The sequence below is a fragment of the Anas acuta genome, chromosome 2 (assembly GCF_963932015.1).
Source record: "Anas acuta chromosome 2, bAnaAcu1.1, whole genome shotgun sequence".
In the NCBI taxonomy this organism is placed as follows: Eukaryota; Metazoa; Chordata; class Aves; order Anseriformes; family Anatidae; genus Anas; species Anas acuta.
Window position 1 is genome coordinate 37,484,363 of NC_088980.1, and position 20,121 is coordinate 37,504,483.

General features: G+C 35.1%; 1 protein-coding gene across 2 annotated transcripts in view; it reads left to right on the top strand.

Moving 5' to 3' along the window:
• The window catches only part of PLCL2 (phospholipase C like 2), a 99,008-nt gene that overhangs the window by 67,380 nt on the left and 11,507 nt on the right, over positions 1-20,121 (top strand). For both annotated transcript variants that reach the window (XR_011093905.1, XM_068674317.1), the window contains one exon: positions 10,224-10,299. Coding sequence is in view for 1 of the 2 variants with exons in the window: in XM_068674317.1 (XP_068530418.1) it covers positions 10,224-10,299 (76 nt within the window). In the remaining variant the exon portion in view is untranslated. The remainder of the gene's footprint in view (positions 1-10,223; positions 10,300-20,121) is intronic.

The window sequence follows — 20,121 nt, forward strand, 5'->3', positions numbered from 1 at the left end:
TAATTTGATACTATACATGGAAGAGTTATAGACTGGACCAGCACTAGCAGGGCTTATTAAAAAAAAAAAAAGTCTAAAAAGACTTATTATCAACGTTTTGGTATAATGTTAACAGTCCTCTCATATTTTGGCGGCTGCTTAGTATCCTAAATGTTCTTTACCTTTAAAACTCATTTTGATGTCTACACAGAGAATTGTGTGCGTTGCTTCTGTATCAGACATGTTGGATTGAAGCTTATAATTCTGACAGAAACAAAAACTACATCCATCTTTTGTGGAATGCAATCTTTTCAAGGAATGATTAGCAGATCTGTTTTGAGTTATGCTTAGCTCATAAAATCTGTATTATCTTGTTGCTGATGTAGGTTCTTGGTTATGGTTACTTTCCAAATACAGTGAGAAATCTCAGTCATTCTTCTGTGGTTATTGAATTGTATCTTGAGAGAACGTGTAGATGAAGACTTTTCCACTTCATCTCAGTTTACTAATGTTCCGGACTTAATTGGTTGAGAAGCCTTTGTTCCGCAAATTACCCTTTGTAGTTGCAAACTTCTGTGCTAACAAAAGAAATACTAAGTCCAGTGCTGTTAATTACCAGTTTGTCTCCTAAGACAGAATGAGTGAATAGATTGTTTTAGCTCTTGCATAACTTTGTTTTGATCTAAATATTAGATTTTTTATTGTTTCAGAGAATTCCGAGTTCAAGATGGTCTCCAATGTACTGTAATCAAATTCAGTCTTTGGATCTCATGTTCTTTTAAATCACATGATAGCATCTGACCTCTGTCTGCTTTGTGCACCTAAAGAAAATATTTTTACATCTGGCATCTTTTCTGAGGAATAAGCAACCGGCACAGACTGTGAAAGCTGTGCTTTCCCCAGCTGATTTAGAATGTTATTCTTGACTCCATTTCTTCTGGAGTCCATTTCCATGGGCATTCCAACAAGGAATCCTCCAAAAAGTTGAAGTCATGTGCAAATGAGGAAGATCGGATAGATATTTAACTGTACTGTGGTTAAATATAAAACATAAGAGAGTGACTGTGAAAAATTCCATGAACAACATGCACAGACTTCAAAATAGCAATAAATTATTTTCTGAAAGTAATGGAAACAGGAAGCCCATCAAAGAGTGTGTATGACCCCTAGTTGATCAAAGTATAAAAGAAAGCTTCAGGAAAGAAATAGAGCCATAAAACTAAATTATTTTTTGCATCTGTGTACATAGGGAGATTAAAGGTTCACATGAAACAGTGCTTTATGAAGGAATCATTGGAAAACTCATCTCTAACTGCATTGCTGGTAGAAGAAATTACAAAGGAAGCACAAAATGACTGAGAAAAAAAAAATTACTAGAAAGAGGTGGTATTCATTCAAAGGTTCTCAAAGGACTGATATATCCAAACTGCTAATTGTTGTGTGTATCCTCACACTTAAAACTGACTATCAAAGTTGTTAGTGTGGTGCCAGTGTTTTAAAATATTTCCAGGGGAAATCAAGAACTTACAGATCAGACAGCCTGTCATCTGTACTGTGAAAGTGGGTAGAAACTGTTTTGAAGAAAATTAGTGGAAATATGGAAAAACATGTCGTATTGGTGAAGAGTCAGTACAGCTTTTATAAAGTGAATGGACCATTAATCTCTTGTAGTTCTTTGAAGTCAAGAAGCATGTAGACAAGGGAGTTTAGTCTGTTTGGGTTTTCCAAAAGCATTTGACAAAGTCCCTTCTCAAAAGCTCATATTGAAATGAAGTTATTATTAAATTGTTTAGCCTCTTAAAATTCTTAGTTCTTTCCTGAAAGCAGGAGTAAATGTTGAGCTTTACCAACAGGAAAATAGCTATTAAGACAGTTATTTATATTGATATTTGCATTGGGGTATATTTTTCCATTAAATGGGCTGTAGATTGTAGGTATATCTGCAAGAAATTTGATCTACCCAACATAGCTAAATACTCTTGAAGATCTGTGACTTCACGATGTCCTCAGAGCTATCTATTTAGATCATAAATGGATACAGTACATGTGAAGAGATCTAAGGGCAAACATAGATCATTCATTGCAATTCAATACTGCAAATAACCTAGGTGATGTTTTTTGGCATGCTTAATAGTTGCAGATTATATTTTTTAATCTGAGTTTAAGTAGTTGCTGTTTTTGTAGTTATTAGTCTGTCACAAGAACTATTGAAAAACAAAGTATTGATGGAAAATACGATGAATAGCTTGGGGAGTTTCTTCAAAAAGAGCTATGTTGTTTATTACTAGTTTTTATTTTCCTGTTTTATAACAGGACGGTCATTCTAAACTACAAGTTGCAATTATGCTTCCAAAACCAGAGTTGCAGATGATAACCTCAGATTATGTTGGGCTTTTCAGTCCACAAGGGCAGAAACAAATGTCTAATTTTGGATGTTCAGGCTTCAGTGCCAAATGTTGTAAACTATGAGTTGTTCTGCATTGAATGAAAAGCTCTGATAATGACAACTTGATGCTTCTGGGAAGTCACAGATCTCTTCATTTTTTGTTAAGAGCATGAATGATGAAGCTTTTTGTGTTCTCTCACTAATTCCGTTATGGCTAATGTCTGACTCACACTATTCATAAGAACATAAAATAATAGTACTACTTAAGAAAAAAGTTCATCTAGCTTACCGTCCTGTCTCTAATGTAGTCCAAGAGCATGTTAGTGGAAGATCATAAAAATAGGTCAGATGAATAGCAACTTATCTTAAATGTATTCCAAATTTCCAATAGTAGTTCTTGTTTTCTTTCCCAAGAATTTTCCCAATAAATTCTTAATCTTCTGTTTGTCTTTCTGACCCCTTGTATGTAAAAAATGTGGTTATTTGAACTCTCACTGACGTTTTTAGTTTCAAAACAATACTGCCTATTATTTTTTTCCCAAGGATGCTAATTTTCTGCTTCCTTGTACAGATATACACTATTTTCCATATATATATGTATATATATATACGCCTCTATATGATTCCTTATTCTCTCCTTCTTACATAGTGTTTTCATTCTATCAGCTTAAAAAAGAAGAAAATAATTTTTTTTTCTAACAGCCCAAACATTAGGAAAGCAAGGGGAAATGACTGTTGGATTTAAGAGTTAATTCCATTGCATGCACAGCTTCGAAGAGAGCTGCTGGTTAGTTTATTTACTCTGTCTTCACTGTCTTCAGCCTAGTTTTTCTCAACTACTTTACTCATGAGAAATTAAGAGAGAATATACAGACTTTTTAATACATAATTTGTAGACTCTTGGTTCCTTTGGTAAATTTGATTGAACTGTGACAAATCTAACTCATTTTGGGATGTTGCAGAATTAAGAACAGATGATGGCCTGTTTTTTCTTGGGCTTACAAGAGTTAGTTTGGATAAATGGATTTCATCTTTTTTATGCTCCTGCATTGCATTATGGCATAATTGCAGCTTGCTTCTTTGCAAAGACAAAAAAAACCTGTTCCATGTATGTATTTCCTAGAACATAAAACATCTCAGAAGGAGGTGAGAGAGGGAAGGAAGGCTGAAAAAGTGAAACTGTGAGGCTATTCTTGCATTTTGGCCACTTCAGTGGAAAACTGAAGCATTATGTGTATATATATTTATATGCCAGAGAGTTTAGGAAGAAGCATAATGCTCTGTAGATTACCTCTGCATTCATCTCAGAGAAAGGCATTGTATTAAAGTCTAAAGGGAACCATAATAATTACAATGTGTGATACATATTCTGGCTGAGGGAGGGGGTCTTTCCTCTCTACTCAGCACTGGTGAGTCTGCACCTGGAGTGCCTGTGCTCCCCAGTGCAAGAGAGGCATGGACATGCTGGAGAGAGTCCAACAAAAGGCCACCCACATGAAGAAGGTTCTGGAGCTTCCCTCGTATGAGGGGAGGCTGAGAGAGATGGGACTGTTTAGCCTGTAGAAGAGGAGGCTCAGGAGTGAGGTATAGGTACTTGAAGGGACAAAGAGGACAGAGACAGGCTCTTTTCATGGGTGGCCAGACACAAGACAAGAGTCAATGGGCACAAACTGAAACACAGGAGGCGTCTGAACATCACTTTCTAACATGCAGGTGACCAAACACTGGCACAAGTTGTCCAAAGAGTCTGTGGAGTCTCCCGCCTTGGAGATATTCAGAAGCCATCTGGACATGGTCATGGGCAAACTGCTCTGGGTGGCCCTGCTTGAGCAGGGGGGTTGGACCACATGACGTTCAGAGGTCCCGTCCAACCTTAACCATTCTGTGATAAATTATTTTCTTGCATGGCAGGAGAATTAATTTCTATTATAGACAACATTTCCGTAATAACTTACTGTTTCAAATTGGTTTTAGTTTGATGTGAGAAGTCTTCACTGTGCACAGAAGTAGCAGTTACCTGTTTTGTTTTCTTACCTTGGTGCTTTGGACAGTATTTAGATAGTAGAAAGATCACTTGTTCTTCATTATCTAGCAACTGTGGACTGTCTGGGCTAAAGCACACCTGATTTTTGCTTGTAATGAAGTTATTATTGATTTTTGTTCTTGCTTCTATCAGTTTCCTGCCAGAAAGCTCAGTTCTAAAAACTTCTTTGGTTGGAGATGTCAACTTTACTAAAATCCTTATTTACATAGAATGTAAATATGATGACGGAAGGCACCTGTGGAAATCGTCTGGTCCATTGGTCCAGACTTGGTCAAAGTAGAGGCAGCTAGAGCAGGCTACCCAGTACTATGACCCAGGATGAAGACCCCACAGACTCTTTGGACAACCTGTTCCAGTATATGACTTCGCAAGATCCCCCACGAGCCTTCTCTGCTTCAGGTTGAAGATTCCCAGCCCTCTCAGCCTCTCTTCATGTGAAAGATGCCACACTGCTTAAGGAACCATCCTTGTGGCCCTGCACTGGACTTGCTCCAGTGAGTCCCTATCTTTCTCGTACTGGAGAGCCCCAAGCTAAGCACTCCAGATGTGGCCTCACTAATGAGGAGCAGAGAGGAGATCACCTCCCTCCTCTGTCTTCTGGTGATGTACTTCTTCAGTGTGTCCACTGGGGCCTCCAGGTCCTTGTCTGTGAAGCTGCTTTACAGCCTGTCAGCCTCTGGCCTGTACCAGTGCACGCACGCAGTCATTGCTCTCCAGCGGCAGGACTTTGCACGTCCCTTTGATGAACTTTGTGGGGTTCCTGGCAGTCCCTTTCTCCAGCCTGCCGTAGCCACCCTCCTCCCATGCTGAAGATGTGCTGTGCCCGGTCATCCAGGTGATAAGTGAAGATGTTAAACACTGTTAGCTCCAGTATCACCCCTGCGGTATGCCACCAGTGACTGAATTGGATGTGAGGACCCTTTAATCTTGAAAACCGAGTAGCACTGATCTAGCTGTCAGGTAGCTGTCAGGTTTTTATCACTGGTCATTAACTTCTGAACTGAGCTCAGTAATGTGGAGTATCCAGCTTACTAGGAGTCTGCTACTATTGTGTGTGCTGGTGTTAAGTAAAAGTTGGACATTTCAGAATGCTTTCCGTCCCCTCACTGTTAGAACAATTCATTTGTATTCTGAGGTTTAAAATGAGTTCAGAATCTGATTTTCCAGTACATTTCCTTCCTATTGCTCTAACAGCATTCTTTCCCAGCTGAAATTCAAAGGCAGTATATATAGTTCAAAACGACTTTATGCAACTTCAGAGTAAGCTGATCACAGCAGGTAACACTCCTTTCAGGATTAAGAACAATTATTTTGCTTGTTCCAGTGCCACAACAAAAATGCATTCTGATGCATCAACATTGAATACTGGCTGCTTAGATAGAATTTATATATATATATTTAATTGGGGCTGACCACATTTTGTTCAAGTTCCCAGTACATGCAACAGCATCAGTTTGGCCATTGAACACTACACTGTTTCCAGGAATGTATTTTGTGGTTTTAGAGGTATATCTTAATATGCAGAGATCTGAGAAGAAGGGAGAATATGAGCAGCATTTTGTGGAGATAACTGTTTTATTAAATATTTGGTTTATACCTATTTTAAGTATGGTTTCAATTTTACTGTTGGTGTAATGATCTAACAGTATTGTTAACACATGTTCTTCACAGATTTTGAATCATGTAGAGTGCTTTAATTGCTAAAAATAAAATTCATCCTTGGTGTTGCAGCGCTGTCAGTGAATATGTACTGTCTCACCAAGTTTCATCAGCCAGACATTTCTTATCGTTGGCTGGATTCTTTTAAAATGCAGCTGATGTATCTCTTGGTATGCTACCAACCATTTCCTCATCCAGAAGTATTAATAAATCTTGTGGTGTTTATTTATTTATTTATTTTAAAAATATATTTCTGTCTCAAGATCTGTATTCTTTTTGGAATGTGGTGGTTAAAATATTTAGGGTTCAGTTCAATCTACATGTACGTCTTTCCCCTAAACTGGGACAATAAATAGGGTGTTCTATCTTCTACCAGAAGAGCTATCTTCATCATCCTAGTAGTAATAGATCTTCACTTCTTGTTCAAATTCAGCTGAAAGTGGATGAATAGTTTCAAATAGTATTGATAGAACATCTGTACATCCATGTGAGCACTCACATACATGCATACAGACATAGTGTTAGTTCATAGTCTTTACCTCTTCAGTAAAACAGCAAGACAGACTTAACAAAGCTCTGCAGCATAAAAAAATAAGCCTAAAGAATAATCTAGACCTGATTTTGTTGTTGTTGTTTGTTTAGTTTTTCTATGCCTCTCTCTTTTAATTATTATATTTATTATATAATATATATTATATAATGCTATATATAATAATTATAATTATACTATGTAATAATATAATTATATATTACATATTATATGTTATAGATAATAGCTATATTAACAGATAATAAGATAATATTATATATTATATAATATATGGAATATAATATATATTCTGTTTTGCTGAGAAAGAGGATAGATATGTTCTTAAGTATATGATTTTTTTCATTTGGTTTGGGAAGACAGTCATGTAAGTGGTGAATCGTACCAATGTTAGTGATACAGTTCTGTTAGTTTCAAGCAAAGAATTGTTTTTAATTTCTAACCATTGTCATCATGTTTTTAAATACAAGCACAGTATACAGTAATAAAGGTGTCTACTACTTACTGAGAACTCTTGAATAATTTTTAGTGATTATTAAATAACCTTAAATACATAATCAAAATATTTTTGTACATCTTTACTGCCATTCATTCTTTAGTTAGAATACCAACAGTTTTTCTGGTAATTAGGTGAAATGGTTGCATGATTTATAGCAAGCAGAGCTCAAGGAATAGATCAAACTGTTAGCCTGGGCTTTACAAAATTCAATGACTTCAGAACTTACCTTTCAAGGTGTACCATTCTGTATTTCCCATTTTCTGTTGCCCAGAAAAATAAACATATACAAAATTACAAAAACAACATATAATTTTCTTTGACATCAACAAAACTGGGGTGTAGCAAGATATTGAATGGTAGTGGGAATCAACCCTTGAATTTTTATTAGCTCACTCACTTTTGCTTAGCAATGCTTAGCAAATTCATATCAGAATAATTTTTCCCATTAAATGCACTTTTTTTTTTTTTTTCAAAATTGGCAAAAGAACATTGATTTTGATCTAAGTATTAAGGCAAAGCAACTTTCCATACTAGAACTCTGAAATATTAAAACTGAAAATTATTATCTTTTCTTTGATGTTAATGTTATCGTGACAAAAGAGCACTTATACAGTGTTTTGTTTCATTTCTGTGTTTCTGCAAAACTAGTACAACTTTCCTACTTCGTCAATACAGAAACTAAAAAAAAGAAACACCATCATCATTTTTATTCATCTTTGAATTCTCGTATTTCTAAAAATCAGTGCAGTGCCCCAGAGCAAAAGAAAAAGTTTCCTAATCTGCTGCTGTTTCTACTATTTCTGAATTATCTGATCTTCATGTGGAATGTATTATATAAAAGAACTGGGGATGTAGAAAATTGTATTACTATATACAGGGGGTCAGTAACACAGAATAGACTAACATAGCGCAGTCACAATATTTTGCACAGTCCCTCCATAACAATTATGCCTTGAATAGGCAGCACAGCTGGTCTCTTAAGAACTCCAGTTAAAAGTGTTCTCAGGTGTAAGGGTTCTTATTAAGAGAAAAATCCCATTGTAGTCCTTATTACCTTGTATTTTCACCCTGACTAAGCAAGAATGATACATGCTCAGCATTTCATTTTTCAAGGTGATTTTCAAAGCAGCAAAAGTTCAGTGTAGAGTGCTTTACAATATCCTTTAAGCTAGTTAGTGAAATAACATTATTGGTTATTGGAAGAATATTTGCAGTTGAAGTCAACTGTGTTTTGGTTCTCTTCATTTAAGTGCACTACAGAAGGAAATGTTTCTTGACATACATGTTGAAACAGGCAAAATCCTTCCCTTTCAAGCAAATTTATGATTGGTTCATTTCAATTTCTGAGTGCTCTTTGAAGGAACTAATAGTAATGAAACACAGTGAAACCCAGCTTTCTTCTTGACAAATGAGGAATAGTTGGTTTGCAGTGCTCTCTGGGTAAAAGGCTGCCTGGGTAAAATATTATCTTATTTAAAGTATGCTTCTCTGTATAATAGTTTTCTTCATTACACCTAATTAGTAATTAGCATAATTCTATTTAAAGCCCATTTTTGCCTGAGTGAACATAGATATTTATATTCAAAGAACAATCCAGTTAAAAATTGGAAAGCCAAAGTATTTCACCTGCAGCTTAGCAACCTGATCAAGTTACTATTTTTCCTCATTTATTGTTATAATTTGCATTTATTTTTTTTTCTTTTTTAAAGAATTAATATTACTCAGGAATTCAAGATAAATATACTTTGAAATTAAATACAGGTTAATCAGGATGTGAAGTTTAAAAGTAAAATTTATCTAGTACAATGACCTCCACATACTCAAAAATGCTTATATATTTTGTTTATATATAGCATAAACATGAAATTTTATTTTTTCATCATTTTCTTTATTCTGTCATTTTAAACAAACTGCCACTGTAGAAACAGACCTATTATTACTTTTAAATAGTTTCTCATTTACTTAAACCAGATTTTTGTGTAGCTAAAAATAATAGAAGTCTAGTAGCATAGTTTACATCCATGCCGGTATATTCCCTCCTCGCTTGCACACTTGTTGTGATCCAGAATCTGAGGCTCACCTTACCTACTTCTCCAAATTAATTTATGTCTCACTTTGAACAATGTTCAGAAAAACAGCCTCAATGTCACTCCAGTGGAAAAGGAGAAGGCTCTTTCTAATAGGTGGGAGGAGGAACTACCATAGTCCTGCCTCTTAGAGCAGAATATCTGTTTTAGTTTTTCTTCTTCTTCTTTGTAACATGGAAAATTCATGCTCATAAAAAGCAATTGTGTTTTCTTAATGAAAATAAAGTTCCACACAAACACCCACTTAAGCAACATGTCAAACTTGCCCAAAGTTTTGGTGAAGAGAAATCCTGTCTGCTCAATTGGATACCAGAGAGGTTAGTGGGTAAGGGGTTATGGAAAGCCCATCCTTCTGAATCCATACCCTAGGCTGAAAATCTGCACAGTTCCTTCTTAATTAGTGTGCTTTCAGCTGAGCTTTCATGGAAGGCTTTTTCTTTAGAAAGATCAAGTAAGGGAATCATTTATTTTCCTTACCTTCCAGTGCTAGCCTAGAATGAGTCGTTCTCCTCCTTAGAGTGTTATCTCAGTGTTATGCACAGTGTTATGCACAGGTCAAGCTGCAGAAAGGGAAAATATAGAGGAACGAATCTAGAGAAGCATGGCATGATATGTAGGAAAAAGGAAGTACTGGGTGGTGAGCAATCATCATCCTGGATGCCCAAGTGAGTAAGGAGGAGGAAACTTGCATCCAGACAGTCTCTCCCAAGCCAACCAAAGCAAATTACCTGGTAAATAGTTGTATGTTTTCCGCTTGTTTTGATAGGCAATGAATTATGAAGTAGTAATTTTACTTCAATGTTCATAGATCCCAATCCCCCCAACTGGTGGGTTTTGTGTCTTTATGCCAGATTTGAAGCATTTCTCTGCCAGGTCATGAAAAAGAATGTATTCATTATGTTAACAACAAATATTAGATTATTGATTTGGATTCAAACTAAAGCATATTTTGCACATTTAAAATTGCCAGTAAAAATAATTTTACTGATATTTTTGTATATTTTAATTTATTGTCTCTACAGATGATTCAGACCATCAGAACTCTAGTTGAAAATACAGATTGCTTGTATGAGAAGATAGTACAATGTCAGAAAGCAGGTAAGTGCAAGCTGTCTTTTAAAAATACTGCAAAGAACTTGAGACATTTTTCTTTATTTCCAGTAACTTTCAATTAAGTTTATTTATTAAACCACAGCAAATATGTGTATGTATGTGTATTAGTTTAGGCATGTGCAATAACAGTGAAAAGGATATTTCAAACCATTGAAATCAAAGGTCTATAGAATTGCAACTCAGCTTTGGAAATAATCAACATTTTATATATGGACAGTAGCTTGTCAATATGTTCATTTCCACAAATGCAAACACAGGATTACAGAAAAGAAAATCATCTTCCTTCAGTGAAGGCTTTTAACGATTTACTTATATCTATTCCTCCACTATGTGAGAACTTTTTTTTCCCTGGAAGCTTAATGTCTTCAGGAGCTTTGTTTCAGGAGGCTATCTTGCCTCCTGAAAATTACATAATAATAATAATAAGCTCAGATATTTTGTCCCAGAGCTTCTCTAGATCTGGTAGGTGGATACCCTCAGCTTCTGCATATTTGCTACTTACCATTTTATCTATTCAGAATAAAACTGGTTATGCAGACAATTATATGTATCTTCTGTGGCAGTCTTTTCAAAGCCCATGGATGCAGAAAGTCTTTTTTTTTAAAGTTTTGTTATGATCTACTGGTCCCACACATTCGCTGGAAGTTTTCCTGTTTCTCATACATCTGAAACAGATGCTGTAGCTCTTAGTCCTTTCACAAATGGCTTCTTTTCACCTGGTATGTTGCAATGGTTTTCTCATTCGGACACAAATTTGAGTTTTGAAGGCTGCTTCCTTACTTTGAATAACATTTCTGACCACACTGTTTAATTATGCTGGCTTTCTTTTGATCTTTCTCATTTATTTTTTAAACAATGTCATGCATTTGCTCAGAGTAATGGTGTGTCTCATATTGCATCAGAAACAGGAAGGCTGTCAGAGAATCAAAGTCTCTGTAACCATCCATGTTGTTGGTGAATCAAACAGGGGGCAAAAGCTTTTTATATACAAATATATTTTTATCTAGATGATCTTTAGCAGCTCTCATCATCTTCCACGTTTTTCTTCATTTTTTTTTATCCCCTTCTCTGATGTCTTATAAATTTCACTCTCTTTTCTCCGATCGCTTCTCCTGAAAAGAAAAAAAGAATGCTGTCCTATCTTCACACTTCTTTGCAAACGCTTTTTTGTTAGCAGTTGCTCAGATCAGCAGCAGGAATGTTACCTGTTCTGAATTTCTGGATCCCCACTTTATACACAGTGTACATTCCTTAGACACTATGAAATTTAGAACCATAGAACTCTGAAAATACTTGAAAAATATAATTTGTCTTGTTTACTTTGAGCTGTCAAATATAAACAATAATAAATAACTTGAGTGGCAAAAATACGATTTCACGTATCTTGTTGATAGATGCAAATATTTATCTAAAATTCCAAACCCAGAATATAACGTGCAGGCATAAGGACATTGTCTTGTAGACTTGTACACTTCCTTCTTGAATCTTCTCCCATTTTTGTGGTGATAGCGTGCCATATTCTTTAGCTAAAACAGTGTCTCAGACAGGTAACTTCCCTTGATGAGAGGCAGTTGCCTATTTGCCTCAAGTTTTTAGAACTGTTACCCTTTAGAAAAGGTTGTTGGCAACTAGCTCAGAAAGATTCCAGTAAGCTTGCACTGGTCTGATTTTCCCGCGTCTTGCAACCTTATTTGACACAAAGTGCAGTTGGGTCAAAGAATCCTTTGTTTAAGAAGGCTAAAGACTTAAACCCATGTTAAATAGTGAAGAGAGATTTTGATCTCATTTAAATGAGAAACCTACAGCACAATGATATAAGCCTAAGTATGGATTATGTAACAGATCCCGCTATTTAGGGCAGCTTCAGCCCTGCAGCATCAAGGTACTTTTTAAGATGAATGAACAGAATTGAGCCACCTTAGGATATCAATGATTTTTCAAAGATTTTCTTAAGACTGATCGATCTCATGATCTCAGTAGATGCTACTCTAATTAATTCTGAGAAAAGAATTATGCATTTTCCAATGTAATTTGGGATGAAGGAAAAGTAAAACTGTGCCCTTGTCAGTGCTTGTTTGTTTGTTTTGTGCTGTGGCTCAAAGAGTGAAAAAGCTACAAAAATAAGAAAAACTGTTAAGTTGCCAATAAGCAATAAAATTTTGTTGTCATTAACAGGCTTGTAAGAAGAATCTGTCTAATACAAAGTGGATTTGCTCTATTAAATCATTCCCTAGCTTAAATTTAATTATAAGTTTTTGGGCCTCCTTTAAATTTCAGAACTAATTTTAAAATAACTGTACCTTTATTTCTTGCGTAGGTTGTTAGCCTCTTGAATAAGCAAAGATATGATTCTTCCTATGGCTCTTCTCTTTTCAGAATTCAGGTTCTTTGCAGTTAATATTGTCTATGAATATTAAAATGTTTAGTAAACTCCTGTTCTTCTCTTGTTTTTTAAAAATTAAACCATATCAAAAATCTTTTTTGGTTTCTTCATATCTGCATATTTTCATCTCAACTAATTCTGTTCTTAAATAATTACTTAAAATATTTTAGCTAGACTAACTAATGAAAGGATGCTGGAAAAATATATTGTGTTGATGCCCCCTGTCCTCATTCTTCAACAGAATGAGAATATATATAATATTATGAGAATAAGAAATGTCTAAATTACTTTAAAATAATTGCAGCACTATTTATTTTGTTACTACTAAGCCAGCTGAAGTTAGTGCAAGAAAATACAGTGTAGGTGCTAAAAATGGAGTTAAAAGATAATCCAGTCTATCCCCTTAATCTGTTGCAAGACCTAAAATGCTATTCTGTCTGCTCTGGAATAAAGAATTTGAATATCCAGGTCACCTTATCCCATCCCTCGCCTCCTTTGTACCCAATTCACATCACTTCTCTTTTGAATCACTGCTTGTATTCTTTCACTTTAATTCAAATACTGTCTGAGCTAATTACTGGTTAAAAGAGAGAACCAAAGGTTAGGTATTCATTTTGGTGTTCAGCAGTGTCTCAGCAGGATGTGTGATATTCCAAGTAATCACTAAATGATCAGCATCAAATAATGAATGAGCACAGTTTGCTGGTAACAAAGAATTATTGAGTGTAATCAAATCTAGATTTGACCGTGAAACAGTATAGGAGGATCTCCTGACACTGCAAGTTATAAAAACAGTCTGTGAAATGTAACATCAATGAGCTAAATTAATGTGCATAAGGAAAAAACCAAAACAACTATCCTTGACCTACAAGAAGGAAATGAAATTCCTGTATACAGTTCCAATGGTGCCAGTTTACTGCTAACGTCATGCATAAATACAGACTCTGGCATTATGTGCAAATCATTCATATCTCTTTTTTTCTGTTTGGTTTTAGAGGTATAATCTTCCCTGTTCACCTGCACAGCCTCTTACCTTCCAACATCTCAACACTACGATTCTTTTCTCTAAGTTAGACCATTTTAGTTTTACCTTTTGTACATCATTTTCCTGCTGTCATTTTGATGATGTTTCTCTCTATGTTTGTCTCTCTACTTTTTTCTTATTGTACGTCAAGACTGAGCTGCTTTCATTTTCTTGTGTTTGCTCATTTAGTAGCAAGAGTTTCCATTGCCTGATAGACCATAAGCCGTCATCTTGCTTTCTATCATGTTGTCCCACACGCTCACTGTAAACATCCACAAGGCTACTTCCTTTGAATTGGTTTTTAAAATTCTCCTACAAATATAGCTAGATTGACACATGCCCTCCTACTACCTTAGCAAAAATAGTTTTCATTGCTTCCTTGTACTCCCCCCTCTTTCTTTACCCATCTGTTCTCCTTTTTCCTTATGCTTTGATTCCAGGTTGTTGGAGCAGGGACCGTCTTATTTATTCCATCTGTACAGTAACAAAAACAGCAGGGACTTGCTTTATTAAATAACGAAAGTAGTAAAAGACAGAAGATGAGTACATGTTTTAATATGTACTCCAGTGCAGTCTATCAGCAATGTCAGGAACAGGATACAGTTTCAAGAACTTCCAGCCATTCTGGATGCTGTCAAAGATAAACATGGTGCACAATACCCATTGGGAAGAAGTTATGTCATACTGCATGCAAAAAAGATTACAATAATGTCCATACAAGCACTGGCACTGCTTCTTGGAGCTGAAAACTAAAGTAATAAAATTAATTTTGTTCTAATAGCTATAACTCACCACTGTTACTGCTTAAGCCTTTCGGCAAAACTGCTTGCTTACGGAGCTGTTTCTTTCACTATGTGTTTCGATTATTTGCAGCCTAAATTGGGTTTAGATTTAGGGTCCGTTGAAACAAAGCATATGTGATACAGAATAATGTTGTATGTTATATACAGATTAGGTAAACTACTTAATAGAGGAAAATAAATTTATTGTAATTAAATCTTGAGGACCACTTTTGACTAAATATATGGACAAACAATTGAGTTTTTATTTAACCAGTGGAAGAGAATGGCTAGATTAGTTTTTCCCAACATTTATTCCCAACAGGCCCCTTTAAGCCTGTCTCCATTCTTTTGAAATACCTGCTTTTCTCCACTTTCTTCCTATTCCCATTTTTTCTAAGCCAGCTATCAAATTGTTTAAACTAATTTCTCCACACTTACCCATACAAATGCAACATAATAATGAGGGTCTGTTAGCACAGCAGGCTGTCTCTGATACTTAAGGAAAGGTGTGAATAAAGGGCATATTCTTAGCACTGCTTTTCTTGGTATGCCTTTCAACTTTTGTGTTCAGTGAATCATTTTTACCTTTTTTTTTTTTTTTTCTTTCTCCTTTTACTATGCATAATCGTTTTTTTCTACTTTTTTTTTTCTTTTTTTCTTTTTTTTTCTTTCTCTTCTGTTTATCCTTCTACCTCAAGCAACTCCACTAAGCATCTGCAGGTACAGCTCCACAGCAGCTCAACTTATGCTGTATATATACTTCCCAGCTCTGTCTCTTGTGACTTGAATATTATTGAAGCCATATTCTATCATGGGGGAGAACTGGACTTGGATTAATTTAGCATTTGTGAATAAATCATTATTCTCTATCTTCATTGTTATTCTTACCAGTCATACACTGTACTTCTTCATATAGCGCTCCTTGTACATAACCCATTGTAATACCTTGGATGGTGTTTTTTAAGAGAATCTGATATATCATGTACAAGGGTTGGTAATTCTTAGCATACATCTCGCATACTTTCTTTGATGTTCTCAGTGATCTCAGTTTCTACTCCCAGCTGCATCTTCCTGCATTTAAGTTTTTGATCCAAAGCACTATGGTCTTATCAAGAAATCAAACAGTTTGAGCCTCCATCATTCATAAATAAATTAATGAGAATAGATTGAAACTGTTCTAGCACTTGTCTGAGGAAGCCATGGCTTCCTCCTTGGCTAAATATATCTCTATGTCATTCTCACAGTTCAAATAATCATTTGTGGAACATCCTAGTTTGTCCTCACCAGAACAGGTGACACGGGCTATAGCCTATGTTTATAGTTGAAATACAGTCTTAGGATTCTAGTCTTTGCATTCTGGTTGTTAACACATTCAGATCCCATTCTGCCCTTCCTTATATGCTCACACCCTTTGTGCTAGCTCCATTCAACTTCATTTACAGTTTATTTTGCCAAGTAGATTTATCTTTAAATACTGTACATGCAAGACTGTATGGGTTAAACACTTAAACTAACACAGGCTGTGCATCATTTTCTGAGTTTACCCCTTCATATAAAGCTTTTTTTTTCCTACTGTTAATGCAATTCTAGCCCAGTAAAAGACCAGGTCATATTAATGATGAATATCTAGAACTTCATGTTCAATTTTCAGCAGTCAGTGAGCAAAAATGATTGGCAAATATGGTTATGTACTAGAAGTCTTAATATAGTGGTAAGAGACTAAAATAGGATTCTTGATTTAAATAGCCTTTCCCTAGTACAGAAATATATACAAAATTAATCTGATGTTTGCTTGTAGTTCTTATTTTTTTGCAGTCACCTTCTATGGTTAAACTGATTAAAGGGACAAGAATAATTATATCCCTGAAGATACAGAGAAGTACACTAGAATGCACAAGTATATCAGATACTTTGTGTACTAAAATCTGATCAAGGCCATATTTTTATCCTTACTACAATCTATTCCAAAACAGCAGGACAGAATGAGGAGTCCTTTTATCCCCTCCATCAGATCGTCTACTTAAATGTGACACCATAACAAGTACAACAGCTGCTAAGACTAACAAGAGTTCCAACCTATCCATAGATGGAGGTTAAGAAAAAAAGAGTTAGTAATCAGTATGGTTAAAAGACAAATTTTGTATTATGATTTATTAGCTGAAGGGCTGTACTTGAAAAAGGTGAGCAGGCTTTCAAATACCCACCCCCTTCTTCATATTTTAAACAGTAACAAAAAAATCCTGAGTTTGAGCATAGGCTGGGGAAATGGCTCTGTAGTTAACTTGTTTTAATCAGACAGTTTGAAAGAAAAAGGTAACCAACTACTCTGGAGAAGAAGGTATTATTAAAGAAAATAGAAATAACATTCATGTGGAACAGAAAGTGATACTAATCACTATTGACAATAAAACAAAGTGAGCTCAGCAGGATCTGAAGACTGGGAGAATTTACAATGTGCCATGTATCAGTGTCTTTATTAAATCTGTGCTTTCTAGCATTCAATAAAATTAGTATTTTTTTTCTTAGACTTTCACTGGTGTCTCTTGAGGATCAAAGCTGATAAATAAAAGATGGAAGCAGCAGCTGTGGAAAAAATACTATCCTCCCTCTCAGCCCTGTGTTTCTGCCCTTATTGACAGCAGTAATTCAGTCTCATATGTAGTCTCATATGTCATAGTGTCTTAACTCCACCTACATTCAGAAATATAGTCTGTCTTCATTCAGGAGTGTCCTTGTAGATTAAAGTTTTTGAGAAATCATAAGTCTTCTTTTCAGGACAAATATTTTAATATGCGAAGGCCTAATTTTCAGTGTGTTTTGTGCGACTGCTTTTTTTGGAGGTACACAAAAAGTGTTGGTGTGTGGGTTTGTGTGTTTCATAGCTTGATAAACATTTTGTGATGTCTGGAAAGTTAATGGTACATAGGACTGTTCTTGAAAGTGTTTATGAAGTTGGAGCTGGTTACTGAACTTACAGAAGTAATAACATTTTATTTACATCATAGCCAGATGTCACAGATGTCCTCTTATAAAGAGGACATAAAGTTGGTGCAGCAGCTACTTTGAATCTCTGCTGACAGTGGTTCATAAAAATGTTGGCATATTGTGAGACCATCTTATCTCCTACTGGTTCACCAGCATTAAAGAAGGTGCCTTATGTTGAAAATTGAATTATTATGAAATATGGAACTGGATGAGTTAGGATTGAAAGACTAAATACTAATTTTGTCCTAGCAGAGAGGATGGCATTAGGCAGGTTGTGATGCCATTACAGTTTGGGATGTTGGGGTAAGAAGGTTATCTTAGGCAAAGAATTTTTCTTCCCTACTTTTGAAGAATAAAGGGGCAGCAGGCACATTTAACTATCTGTAGAGGTGGGACATGGCTATCTGTGTCTGGGAAACATTTCTACGTACTAAGAAGGTACTGCTGTACCATTGCCAAACAAGTTGAAATAATTAAAAGAGATATTGAGTAACAAATTTGGTTAATGTATTATTTTATCAAGTATTAATCTAAATATTTTAAATGCAAGTAATTCAGACCTGGAACATCTTGAAGCCAATGCATAGCAATCTGACAAAAAAAAAAAAATCTCAGAAAAATCTCAGAATCTGCAAAAAAAAAAATATCTGGTTCTTTAGTTATGATGTAAAATGTTTCAGTTGACTTCACTGGGAAGTAGGTGCTTGGAATTATGTGTGAGTCTAATCCTAGTTCCTGTTAAAACTCTGTTTTTGCAGCTGGAATTGATACTGATTTAATACAGAGGTGCAGTAAGTAGTAATTCATTAAAGTTCATTTTAAATTTTGTATAGAAGCATTCTACAAGCAAAATTATGTGAGAATTTATAGCTATACTGATTTCCATGACATGGCTTCTTTGATTTCCATGACATGGCTTCTTTGACATGACGTACATGTATATGGTTTATTGGAGATTTGATCTGGTAACCAGACTATTTCTCGGTCACTTTTCTGATAAACCTTGTTTTAAATAGAAATTATTTGTGAGGTTGAAATACCTGAGTGTTCAAGCAATATAAGCTGAAAGAAAAATACTAAGAAACATTTGCAATTCTGTAAAAAATTAAAGCCCTGGCTTTCAAAGATGGGGGCGAACATAGCAGTTATATGCACAGATTAAACATTTATGTGTGGAAATGGGTACTTAAAGCTTAAATGCTTTCCTAGAATTCTTTCCTTTCCTAAGAAGAAAAATTTTCAAGCCTAAAGTGCTTTCTTGGATTTTTTTTCCTTGTAAGGAACAGGTTTCTGTATGCAACTGATTTACAGAAGCTTTCTAAACATTTGAGAAGAGTATAAATAGTAATTGAGCTGCAATATATAATAACCTAATCAAGAGGTGTCTGGTATACTCCTCAAATTTTAGAAATATTTAATATTTATTTAATTTTTATTGTTCCTTTATAAATCTTTTGAAAAATGTTCATTTTGCTTTTAAATCAAAGAGCTCTACCAAGAATTAAATAAAATATATTTAATTTGAGTGATGTTAAGAGTTTATCTACAGTATGTTCTCAGTATCTGCAGTATCTGTTAGTAGTACGTATTTTATGCAGGTATGGAAAAATGCTTGCTATCCATTTCATGTTAGGACTACTAGGTAGGGGGCAAAGAGTATATATATTTATTACCAATGTTTTACCATTTTAATATTTCGTTGATAAAGTTACTTGTTAAAAAAAGAACAAGAAGCCCACCTGCTGTATAATTATATCTCCAATATAAATTTTGTAAATCATGTTCTTGGCAAGAATGTTTTCATCAATGAAAACAGGTATATAAAGTAGAAATTTGGCTTTAGAAATACAGCATAGCAAGTATTTTGCTCACTGTTTTGCTAAGGATTCCTCAAAAAAACAACTATCTCAACTCTCAATACTTACACTGCAATTGGCCATATGTAGTTTTCTAATTGATATGAAGTGAAACCTGGTAGCCTAAGGTGTTGTAGGTCAATGCACTTTAATTCACAAGTGACTAAGCTCTTTCAGTTAAGTTAAAAGGCAGGTTTTAATCACTCGTCAGTAGTAATGTGTTTGCTCAAAACAATAGGTCGAAATAGACCTCAAGATTAGATAATCTCTTTAACGGTTTTATAGAGGTAAAAATTCTTTTCAACATTGTAATAAATGGGGTGGATTAAATTGCCATCAGTTCATTGCACTAGTAATAAACTAGATTAATTCTGATAGTATAATTAGTAACTGCATAAGATGCAAAAGATAGGTAAGCAGTGTAATTCTTGAGCTGTTCAGAAGCATGGGTGCCTCACCTATTTCTAGAAAAAACTCAAGCTGTTGATTTTTACCTGGTTAAATCTGTATGATTAATGTCGGCTTGTTGTTCTTGTGCTGTATGTCATTTTATACACAATTATGATGACTGGGATCAACAAATCTATCACAGATGACTTCTCTCAGAGTGAGAGGAGCTGTCTCTCCTCCCAACTATAATTTTCCCTAGAGACAAAATTTTATTGCAGTTCTCATTTAGCCAGGTGTTTCTGCACAGAGATTCTTCTTCTGAACCTTTCTCAGCTCTTTTTTAATGCTATTACTCTTTAGAAATATACTTGGGAAGTCAACTACATC